Source organism: Rhincodon typus, chromosome 16, assembly GCF_021869965.1.
Source record: "Rhincodon typus isolate 14 chromosome 16, sRhiTyp1.1, whole genome shotgun sequence".
Taxonomy (NCBI): Eukaryota; Metazoa; Chordata; class Chondrichthyes; order Orectolobiformes; family Rhincodontidae; genus Rhincodon; species Rhincodon typus.
In genome coordinates, this window is record NC_063347.1 from 34,631,923 (window position 1) to 34,644,517 (window position 12,595).

General features: G+C 38.5%; 1 protein-coding gene across 1 annotated transcript in view; it reads left to right on the forward strand.

The window, feature by feature from the left end:
* Window positions 1-11,815, forward strand: part of synpra (synaptoporin a) — a 358,266-nt gene extending 346,451 nt beyond the window's left edge. Inside the window, exons 5-6 of the mRNA XM_048606732.1 lie at window positions 7,056-7,247; window positions 11,449-11,815. Coding sequence (XP_048462689.1) covers window positions 7,056-7,247; window positions 11,449-11,763 — 507 coding nt within the window. The 3' untranslated portion in view covers window positions 11,764-11,815. The remainder of the gene's footprint in view (window positions 1-7,055; window positions 7,248-11,448) is intronic.
* The last annotated feature ends 780 nt before the right edge of the window (window positions 11,816-12,595 follow it).

Genomic DNA, 12,595 nt, shown 5'->3' on the forward strand with positions numbered 1-12,595 from the left:
TTTTCTGAAGAAGGGTCTAGGCCCAAAACGTCAGCTTTCCTGCTCCTCTGATGCTGCTTGGCCTGCTGTGTTCATCCAGCTCTACACCTTGTTATCTCTGGTATTTGTATGGTCTATTTCAGTTTTTTGTCACTGTAAAGGTATTGTTTGGAAGGCTGATGAAGGTAGACTTGGTCTTAAAGGAGTTATTCATGCTGTCTACCCTCCCTTAAAAACAAGGCAAGTGCAGATGATTGGTACAAATCAAATACATTCAAGCAGTTGCTACGAATTAAACATTGAGATCATATTCTACTCTTGATAGTCACAGGCCACCTAGATATAGTAAGTAACTCCCTCATTTAATGTGGGCAAACGTTTGAAAGTTCCACAGATTCAATCATTACGACTTAAAGTCATGGAAAACTCAAAATACATTAGAATCATGCTGGGTCCTGGGTGTAAATGTGCACCAATTATTGAAGGTCGAAGGACAGGTAGAGAGAGCAGTAAGTAAAGCTTACAGACTTCTCTGCTTTATTAATAGGGGCATAGTGTACAAGAGCAAGGAAGTCATATTGAACTTGTATAAGAGACTTATTGGACCTCCGCTGGAGTATTGTAAACAGTTCTGGGTGTCACATTAAAAGAAGGATTTGAGTGCATTAGAGAGACCAATTCACAAGAATAGTTCCAGGGATGAGGAACTTTATTGTGAGGATAGACTGAAGAATTTGAGACTGTTCTCTTTGGAGAGAAGACGTCTGAGAGAAGATCCGATAAAGATTTTCAAAATCATGAGCGGAGTGAACAGAGTAGATAGGAAGATGCTGTTCCCACTTATAAAAGAAACAAGAATGAGAGAGAATATATTTAAAGTAATCAAAAAGTGACATGAGAAAAAGCTTTATCCCTCAGCGAGTAATTAGGGAATAGACTGTACTGCCTGGTAATGTGGTGAAGCAGGTGCAATTGAGGCATTCATGAGGACAATTGTTCAGATAAGGAATAAAATGCAAGGGAATGGGAGCTCGGCAGGAGATTAGAAGTAGGTAACGATAATCATTTGATGAGCGTGTGCCGGCACAATGAACTGAATTGCCTCTTCTGTGCCATTCGGCTTCTGTGATTCTGTGAACTCAGAGGTAAAAGTGTTACCATGAAACCAAGGTTTACTTGCATTTAGCTGATGTCATATTCATTGCAAAATTCTACACTACACCATCAGTTAATATGCAGCATTTAGTGGCAGATATTATTTTACATAATTGCATTTGACTCTTAAATCTAGAGAATAAATGAGAAACAGATTCTGGTCAACCATAATCTGCATCAAAAGTTGTTTCATCATGTATGATCAGATTGAAATATTGCGCAAGTCTCTCCAGGCAAGCAGTCATCATTTATCAGTAAATCAATGGATTTATGTCAAAGTACAGTAGTTTCTATTTTCATTAACTGTAATTGATTTACTGTGTGTGAAACAATCTCTTACAAGCATTGGCTTGTCTTATTTAGAGCATTCTTATGTGAATGGTTCATCAGATATACAAAAATAATTTGTTATTTGTCACACATTACATACAACAAAAAAGTGATGTTACATTTGTCTGTTTCTCTCTCATTACAATAAAGGCAATCATATGCTAAAAATATAGTCAGTATTCAAGACATAACTGCATTGCAAAAGTCTGGTTTCTAACAATTTTAGAGCTCACTTTTTCTGGCTGTCTATCTACAGAGTTATTACATGTCTTTCATTAGCAAATATATCTAAGTACCTGAGATTAACTCACAAAGTCAGACCATGTTTGTATCATTTAAAATGAAAACTGCCTACACGAAAACAAAATGCATCTCACAAAGTTCAGATAAATTCATGTTTTTTTTTAAATTCATTTGTGGGATGTGAGTATCACTGGCTAGACCAGCATTTCATGTCTAACCTCTAAACATTAAGAGTAAACCACATTGCTATTGGTCTGGAGTCACATGTAGATCAGACGAAGTAAGGTTGGCAAATTTCATTCCCTAGAAGACATTTGTGAACCAGATAGATTTCTCCTTAAGACAATTGACAGTGGTCACATGGTCACAATTAGACTATCTTTTTCTTCCACATTTTTGTTAAATTCAATTTTCACCATCTGACCTGGTGGAATTCAAACCCATGCCTCAGTGCCTTAGCCTGGTGTTCTGATCTACTTGTCCAATGACATTACCACCGTGCTGCTATCTCCCCAGTGCTGGGCATTTCTTCCACACATTTTGCAAATTAACACAATGTTCTTCTAAATTTCATCCATGTGTAAGACTGTGAGCCATTTGCACATAATACCAAGTATTTTAGCTTAATTTGATTGGTTTCCAGGAGAGCTACCAACTAGTGTTAAGTACTTTGCAGATTGTGATTAAAAAAAAGTGCACAAATTTAATCCATTAAGATGATGGCTAGCTACCAGAACATATGTGTATGCTCAGTCATCTAGGAGAGGAAACTAAATTTTATAGCTATTTATGTATAATAGTTAAAGAATATGGATATATAAACTTTCACATAATTTGAAATATAATTAAGTCTCAATACGTCACAATTCTCAAACCCCCTGAAAAATTACAGCATTTTGTATCTGTGCAAACTACAGTTTCCTTGATAATGATGTAATATATAACCAATAGCGTTTTCAGCCTCTGCGGGATATTCGAAGTCAAATGGTAAGAGAGGTGAACAAACTCCAGCACTGTCACATAAGTAAAGTACTCCAAACAAAGCTAATGTAAAACTAGTTCCTGTGGTCTGGACACTCCATCAGTGTGCTGCATAACAGGCTTTCATTACAGGTCCTCTTCTCACCATGTAAGGATGGCAACCAATCTCAAGGAGGACCGAGAAAATGGTTTAGAGACATATAAAGGCATCAGTGAAAATGGGTCAAATTGCTATCAATGCATGGAATGGTGTTGCCATGAACCATATCAGATCACAATATCCCATCCAACAAGTCGCAAGATGGTGAGAAACTGACAACATAAACTCTGCTGCAGAGAAGTGGCAAACGTGGAGGAAGAGCAGAACCCTGTCTTGAGAAAAACCCATGCTCAAGGCAACTCATGTCCTTTGTGCCCAAAGACCTTTGACTCCAGGGTTTCTCTGCTAATCTAAACAAATCATGAAGCCTATCAAATGTCAAACTTTGATTTGAGGATCTGGCAATAATTGGATCGTGGAGCACGCCATGTGGCCTCCTCCTGTTCCTCTTCCTTATGTTCTTATGACATGATGAGACTTCAGAGGATTGTAGACTTGGGGGAGATAGGACAGGATCATAGAAGAATTTGAAGATAAAAATGAGACTTTTAAAATCAGCACGAGTGGAGTCTTAAAGCGTTCTGAATGCTGTGGACTATAGCAAGATTTGTGACAGAATCAGATGGAAAGACTAGCAACACATATCTTGACGCCAGGACCATCTTTCCGCATCTTTTATGCATTTAATGAATGGCAAAGTGAAATTTTCACTAGGCATGGGCAATTGCCAATCAAAGGCGATTATTAATGCCCCAACTTGCCTCATTAGAATTCAGCTTCCAAGCATACCAAACACATTTAACAAGCTTGATCTTGATAATTGTCAACATGGAGATCAAAGTAGAAACCTGGTAAATTCAGCTCATCACTGGCTACAAAGAACCTTCATGTTGATCAGCATCAAGTGGCATCTTAGGACATGGGCTCCAGTCACCCACATACACCTCATTGACGGACCCTGGTATCTGACATTTGCCGACCCCTCATGATCATCACAATCAGCATCGCTGTGACAAAGTACAGACCTACATTGCAGGGTGCACCAGCAACTCACACTGAAAGGCTACTGCAAGGACACTGCAGTGACAGGCACCCAGCTCATAGATTGGCCAAGCTGCATCTCAGGAGTGTTCGCTTGTTTTCTTAGCACTTGCTCACTTAGACCTACCAGCAAGCATCCTTGCCTTACTGTGCCCTTTTAGTGCAGTCACGCAACCAGGCTGTCTGCTTTGCTGGTCAGCAACCCACAGTCAAAGGGGCATACATCTTACTGTGCAGCAGTATGCTACATCAATCTCACACCTGTTCCACGAGTCCCAGGAGCTTATGTGGCAAACACACTGCGTGGGCAGTAAACAAGTAGCCAGATCTCAGGGTGTAGTCCTCACCAAATTCCCTGAAAGCACTCATCAGTCAGTTGGCTGTGGTACAGTAAGTCAAGAGCAGCCTCCAATACCAGTCTAGGGGATTGGCCAGGGTCAGGCCTCAGTAGTCCAGGAGGGTAGGACTAACATGATCATGGAAATGCGCAGCCACCCAGGGGGTGTGGTCACTTCTTCTCCAGGGTTGTCTGATTAGGTCTCTCAAGAGGTGGGCTATAGTAGTCTGTTGGGCGAGTCCACCAAAACTAGGGAAAGGAGGGTTGAGAGAGGGACAAGGAGGGCTGCTGCTATAGGAAGGAGAGTCAGGAAACTGTTCTTCAGAATTGAGGACTGCAGATTGGGAGAAACGGGGGTGATAGTTGTGAAGGGGGCAACTGCATTTGTAAGCCACAGGCCAAAGAGCACTCACTGTTGCTTTCCATCATGTTGGATATCAAAAATACACAGTGGGAAAGAAAATTGCTGTGACCAATTCAGAGTGGGTGGGGTATTGTTTCAACTTCTGAGCAAGGAGCCTGCAGGACTCATCAAGAGAGGCCCTTTAAAGGTCAACAGCATTATACATAGACCTAAGCATTGTAAGGGACACAGACCCTGCTGATCTGATCTGATCTGATCTGATCTGATCTGATTTAACATCTGATTGAATCTCAGAGAATTGCCAAGGAAAGGAATTAAGTTGGTAGCTGGGGAATGGAATTTGTGGCAGGGACAAATATTTAGCACTCCCAATAATTAGCTGAAGAAAATTTCTGCTTATCTAATACTGGATATTATTTAAGCAGTGTGACATATTGGAGGTAGTGGAATGGTTGAGAAAAGTAGCAATGAAATGGAGCTGAGTACGATCAGCGTAGATGTGTAAATTGACATAGTGTGCTCAGATGGTGCTTCCCAGGTGTAGCAGGTAGGTGTGAAATGTAAGGAGATTATGGATAGATCCATGATGGGTTCTAGATTTTATGGTGTGAAAGCAGGAAGATTAGCGATTGCCAGGAATTCTTTAGCTGTGAGTGGATAAGTAAGAGTCAACCATTTCTACCAGCAGGACAACGGATGAGGAGGTGTGATCAATCATTGTCAAGGACTGTATTGGTTTAAGAGAATGAGATGGGCTAGTTTAGCTTTGTCACAGTCATATAGGATGTGATTTGTGGCTTTGGTAAGGACTATTTCAGTGTTGTTGAAAGGGTTACAATATAATTTGAAGGGTTCAATCTTGCAATTAAAGGAAAGTTGGGCATGATGTCAGGAGCACATTAAAGGATTTTGAACAGGAAGGAAAGTTAAAGGTGCAGGTGGTAATTTGCAAGGACAGGCCACCTGATGTACTTCCAGCGTTCATTAATTTTGCTGCTGATATTTTACAGCCTAAAGAATCACCTCTATGGCTTTGACTGAAATAACATACTGCGTTTTCAAGCTTCTGTCAGATTACTAATGACTATTATTGAGCTGTGGGTGTACTGTCGTCCTACAGTTCTGAAGTTTAATTATTTGCATAGTTAAAACCTTAATTTCTGCTTTTGGCTGTTTACACTTCTGGTTTCTGCTGCTGTCTTGCCAGGGCTACAGTGAAACTGCAAGGAATTCTTTTGAATTTCGGGATCATAAGTGATTTTCTTCCAAAGTTAACTACAATTCCAGCAAAGATTTGTATAGAAACAGATGTGGATAATTGTAATCCTCAAGAGATGTGTTGATTGGAGTCAGGTTAAAATTTGAAATTTCGATGTTTTGTTGAAATGTTGAAATTTCAATTCCAGTCTGCTCACTCAGAGGTATAGCAGAAACTCAATATGCAGTAAGGGAGCCAATTTTCTCCCAGGTAGGATGTGTCAACTTAATGATATATAGTTTTATCCTGGGTTCCTATGTTATTTCATGTTTCCCTAGTTGGGAAATGCCTTGGGAAATCCAAGAGGCAATGATGGCTTAGGGAAAAAGCTAAGTGCCTTTGCAGTGCTGTGCTTGAGGGCCAATAAATAGGAGCAGTGGTTCCTCAGTGGCCCATCTCCCAAACTGACTCCCTTCCCAAGGCTCAGACTATTCTCCAGAGCCAGGGATTGTACACCCCTATCCCAAGTTCACACTAACTGGAGGTTTCTTCCTCATAGCTGTGAATTGCCTTGGAGTAGCACATGCCCAACTGGAATCCAAGCTTGTAAATCAGGCAAGGATGCTGTTTCAAAGAAAAAGCTGTTTGCTTTCATAGAATGCAGGGAAAGTTGGAATCCAGGTTGTCCAACCAAAGCTGTGACCTAAACCCTCCCACTTGCAACACCCATCTCCATCAATATCAGAAGCCATATTTTTGTTTTATTTTTAAAATCAGTAGCATTCAGTGTGAGCTAAAATGTTTTTGATTTAGAGTGAATAGAATGCAGTTACACTGGGTTGTCTGGTAAATACCATCAGCATAAAATAGAACTGATGTATACTTTGATGCCAGTCTTTAGATTACAGTTTTCTGAAATGTTGTTTTAGCCAGGTTTCCACTCATTTCTTATTAATTCCTGTAGCTCTTTACATGTCTCTCTTCTCCAACCTCCTTCAAGTTTCGCATTTTTAGATTCCCATTTTCTGCCGACATCATACAATTTATAGTCAAATTTGAAACTTCCACAATCACCATAGCAACTGGAAGTAAGAGTAGAGGGTAGAGGATCAGGTTTCTGGAGGAGATTAGAGTCAATCTTCCTCCACTCTTAGCCACATGGGGATGAATATACAAGGATTCAATGCCCTATGTTTATATATTAATTAATATCACCACAGTTGTGTAAATGGTTTTCTTTCATGATATTTTCCACATGCAGCAATTATGTCCTTTTAAAATAAGACTAACACAATTTTTAAATGATTGTTTTAAAAATCTTTTCCAGGATTTTATTGTAACTGTGGTCTTCTCATTCATGTGGCTCGTGGGATCATCAGCCTGGGCGAAAGGACTCTCTGATGTCAAAGTTGCTACAGATCCTGATGAAGTGCTTTTACTCATGTCTGCATGCAAACAGCAGGGCAATAAATGCTCACCTGTCAGAGACCCTGCTATGTCAGGATTAAACACGTCTGTTGTAAGTTGAAAGCCAATATTGATAGATATTTAGATACTGCAAGCTGATTTGGTGATGTAACATGTTAATGTGCTAAGATCCTAGATTGTGGACAGGTAAGATGTGGCTTAGTGCCTGTAATCCCTCAATTTGACTTCACAAGTTCAGCTCCACAGGAGCAAGAAAGATGAAAGTAAAATAGCTAGGTGCAAATTTTGCATGACTCTTTGTGTGTTAAAATCCTGGAACTAAAACTCAAGAAATTGCATGCATCCATGGGCCAATGGAAAAAGAAAGGAATAACAATAAATTGGGAAGTGATGGTTGAGTGGGTTAAAGAGAATAAACATAAAAGGAGGTATGTTGATACAAAACATAAAAATAAAGTTGAGCATTTGCCTCTTTATTAGTAAGATTACTCCCTGAGTCTTCAGGTTGTGATCCCTGGACTTAAGCCAGAATTGCACCTGATTTTGTTCTCCATCACTAACTCTGTATTGGAGAGCACCATAATTTTCATGTGGTCTCTGGGATGCCTTAGCATGGGTCAGATGGGCACAGCATAACTTTGGGTAAATCTCTGGAACCCAAGCATTTCATGGCCATGGAAACTTTGGTTTCTGCCCATTCTTGAAAGCTGGGTCTTGGGATGTGTCCAAGCCTCCAGTCGTCATCATGATCCCCCTGCCTGTAAATACTTGAGCTGAAACTGTTTGCTGTTTTGTTTAGGACCTAGGATCTCCACCAGTTAGGCCATGTTGACATCTCATCTAGGATACTTTCCATCACTATACACAGGGGCCCACTGGAATTTAGGAACATTGTGCCAAATTTTCACCAGCAAGTTGGGTACACAGTTTGACAGTAAGGCCTTCTAGCCCTCAACCTTCCACTCACTCCTCTCCTCCATCCATGCCAACTCATGCCCCCTGTTCTTATGATGGTTCATACCCACCATGCTGAACTATGACCCACTATCCACTCTATAACTCCTCACACCCACAGTACTAACCTAAACTCCTATAGCACCTTATATCCCTATGCCAAATTAATTGAACTCATCCCTATCAGCTTTTATAGCTCCTGTACCTGCTTAGTACCAACTCCTGCCAACCCAGGAACACCCCTACCCACCATGCTTTGACCTTATATCTTCCATACCAACTCACCCAGTATCCACTGACCTACCTCAGAAATTATGTTGAGAGGAAATATTACCCCATTCTAAATATCTATTACAGACTTCACTTTATTTAAAAAAAAACTTTTAATCATGAAAGCTCATTTAAAACATCAAAATCCTTCACTTATTTAATCAGTCACAAATCAAACATTCGTTCAAGTAGTTAATACAAACAACATATATTTGTATTTGTAACACTGCATCATAGACATTAATCCATTTATAATCACTTGGAACTGTCAATCAAACTGTGAACTTACAAGTCCCTACTATGATAATGATAGATTGTGGAAGGAGTGAATCAGCATAATTTCTATTATTCTGACGCTGAGGTTTATAATATCAAACTTGTCTGAAATTGCAAGCACTTTTTCTTTCAACTTACAGCTACAGCAGTCTAATTCTTTTCAAAATGTATAGCGCAGAGGATTAAATGACTAGATAGCTTGACAGTTGCACAGAGCTTATCCACCTTTGGCATGCAATAATTTTACTGTTAACAATCCTAAAGGGGTACCGGAACTTCTCCAAGAGGGTATCTGTGTTCTCTAAAGAATTCTAAAAAGTTCAGACCTTTTTCTCAAATGTCTAAAGCTCAAAAGTCATGCTTCAGAAATGTGAGTGATGAAGATTAATTCTGAGTCAAGGCAGAAACACTTTAAATGTGCTGCTGCCTTTGCTAACTATAGGTGTGGTTGCAGACTTGCTCGCCGAGCCGGTGTGTTTGGTTGCAGACGTTTCATCACCCTGCTAGGTAACTATAGATGTGTAAATCTCTCATCTCTCAGTAAAAAGATGTTGTCTGTTTTGGGGAAAGAACATCCTGAGTTGGAGCTCTGATGTCATTTTGCCTTAGGTGCTGAATCCTTCCAACCTGGCAAAAATTTGTGTCATTAACTCCCAGTTTTACGTATTCCTGGCTCTATACCCTGGTCATAATTTGCCTGGTATGAAATGAATATAAGTTTTGCTGGTTTTCCACTGGAGTTAAAGTTACCCTTTATTCTTTTTCTCCTGTTTTAATGACAAAACTGAGTTTTGGAATATTTTCTTCAAGCAAAGATCTGTAGCTCAGGTTGTGGATGAGGTTGATGACTTGCTCGCCAAGCTGGCTTGTTTCCATTCAGACATTTCATCACCATGCTAGGTAACATCAACAGTGAGGCCTCACTGATAATGTTACCGAGCATGGTGACAAAACATCTGAACAAAAACAAGCCAGTTCAGTGAGCAAGTCAACAACCTGAGTTTTAGAAATTATTTCATGCAAGGATTCTCAACTTACAAATCTGTGGCACCAATGAAATGTCCAAAGATGTTTGGAGTAATATTTTTACATTTGTGGTAGAATTTAAGTACAATTCAACCTAGTGATTTAACCTAATTATCTCTTGCATATCAAAAATTATAAGAAAATCAATAATCAATAATTTCACAGAAACAATTTGTTTCTCAGGACCATGTATGCATGCATAACATTGTGGGTATTCTCACTACTGTACACTATTTTGTCCTAATATTTTTGATTTTAATATACGAAGAAATATTGTCCCAGATATTATCAATAAATTATTTTGACTATTCAAATTATGGGAAAGTAAGGCTTGGGACTATGGGTTTCACGAATGGTACTACAAATATTTATTTTGTAATACAGAACTTGAGCATTGCTGAAAAATATACATTTTGCCAAAGTTTTTCATCTAGCACTCAGTCATCAGTTAACTGTCAATTATCACTTAACTGGTAAATTCTCCATGGCAACACGTCCACCAATCAGAATCCACTTGTCAACCAATCATTGCTGTCTTCTCATGCAGTATAAAATACTGTTCCTGTTTCTATTTGTTTTTGTGCAAATGTACAAAACAAAAAGCTTAGATAAAATGTGTCTTTTTCAGCGATACTCGAGTTATGGTTCTTTTTCAGCGATACCCAAGTTATGGTTCTTTCTCATTGAAATAGAGATCAACAGTACTACAATGTTATCCTAGCCTTGGTCCTCTTGAAAAATGTGTTCCAATAATTCCCATATCTTGTATGGTTACACGTCAGAATGAACTTCAAGATTAAATAACCAAAATTGCTCTTTGCATTCTTGACCAAATAACAAGATAACTGGAATTTGGTGTAGGGGTGTGGTGGAACTGAAAATGAATTCAGTTGCTAATGATAATTAGGCTGAGAGCTAAAATTGTATTTGACATTTCTATTTGTTAAGTAGTATGATAAATTGTTTTAAAGGTCACATAACACCTACAGTATGTTCATATCAGGAATAATTTTCTAAAGGCATTACTGTCTTCCTGCTGACCTGCACATTTTTTTGGCTGTCTTACAAGGTCTGATTTTGTTGATGGCATAATAATAGCAATTACTCGTGGTGAAGCTGCTCAGATTTGCTTGAAATCATGAATGTACACACTGAATGTTTTTTCCCAACTAATTATTTATACTTTATACACTTCTTCTCTTTGAAACAATATTTTAGAATTGCAGTTCTAGTGATTTAAAGCTAAAAAAAAATAGATTATATAGAAAATGCATGTGTGTAGACGCTTACATTTATGGTGGTCTATTAGTTCAATCACTCACAATAAATTCCTTTGCTGCTGACTTTTTGTTTTGAAGTCCTCATCTTCTATTTCATGCGTGAAAGAAATTCTTGCTTTTGAATTAACTGGCAATGACAAATGTTAAGTATGGTCACAATACCCAAACCATCATCATCCACTTTGCAATAAAGCAGCATGAAACAAAACTTGTTAGTTAAGAGCAACTTAAACAACTTGCTTACAGTTTCACCACTTACGAGTTTTACTGCCGATCTTCTTGTGTATGATTTATGCAGTGGCAGTTGGTTTTCCACTAAGTATTGCTTATTCACATAAAGTTGTTAGTTCTAGGCCACTGTAACAGCTTTGCTTCTCAGGTCTGACTCGTTCAGTTCCATCTCCATCAGGACCATAATAATTGTTAACTTAAGATAACAAAAATAACATACATTAAATAAAATTGCACTTTTTCTCACTTCCTTAGGTCTTTGGATTTCTTAACTTTATTCTGTGGGCTGGGAATATCTGGTTTGTGTTCAAAGAGACTGGTTGGCATACTTCAAGTCAACGACACGCTCAAAGCACCATGGAGAAACAGCCAGCTCAAACTGGCTTCAACCAACCCTACAATCAGCGGGCAAGTGATCAAGAAAGCTATGGTCAAACAGCTGGATACAACCAACAAGGCTATGGACAGCAACCAGGTTATGGGCAACAAGCTTCATATGGTCAGATTGGAGGCTACAGTCAGGGTGGTTACAGCCAGAATGCTCCAACTTCTTTTACCAATCAAATGTAACCTGTTCGAGGTCTAATATCTGTGCATCTTTTGTCTGAAATCCCCATAGCTCCAAGCTTTCAGTTAGAGTAAATTCATAAGGGTATTGAGTATTTCTGTGATATTGCTAGTGAGAAATATCAGTAGGAAGTTACAGTGATTTTAATCACTTGTTAATAACAATTTTCAGGTGTTCAAATATTAGCATGGTGATGTAAGTATTGATGGTTACCATAAGTAAATATCACTTTATACATATGTCCATGCTTAGTGTCTTTTTTATGTTGTAATGAAATAGTAAAACCTGTAAAATTGTTGAAATGCACAAAACATATTTTGCTTGTGTAACATTTGTTCCTGCCATGTGTGGTAGTTTCTGTCTGATTGAGCAAATAGTATTAGAATTGAATTAATCTTTTCAGCTTTCTGGGGAGGAATTGATAAGTGGCCCATGTGTGACTACTAAATGTTGCATTGTGTGTACTGAAAAATGGCTCGTGCATGATGTTGTTACAGCTTATACACTGTTCCCTACTCTGGTGTGATGTTACTTAGTGCAATCTCACCCTTATAGTTAGTAAAGCAAAAATGTTTTTATGCTGTAGCTACAGATATTACAGTCAAATGGAATTTATATTTCTATGTTTGTTAAAAAGAAGCATTTTGTTCAAAAACCCTTGTTTGTTAAATGTAAAAGTTATTTTGTTTACTTTATATATATTATTTGTTAGTACAAATGCAGATGTGATTTATTTTCAGCATGCCAGTGTGTTTTGTAATATATCTTTGAATTCACTACAGCAGTGAAAAACTGCATTAGATCACCCTAAAATATTGAAAGGATCTTTACTAT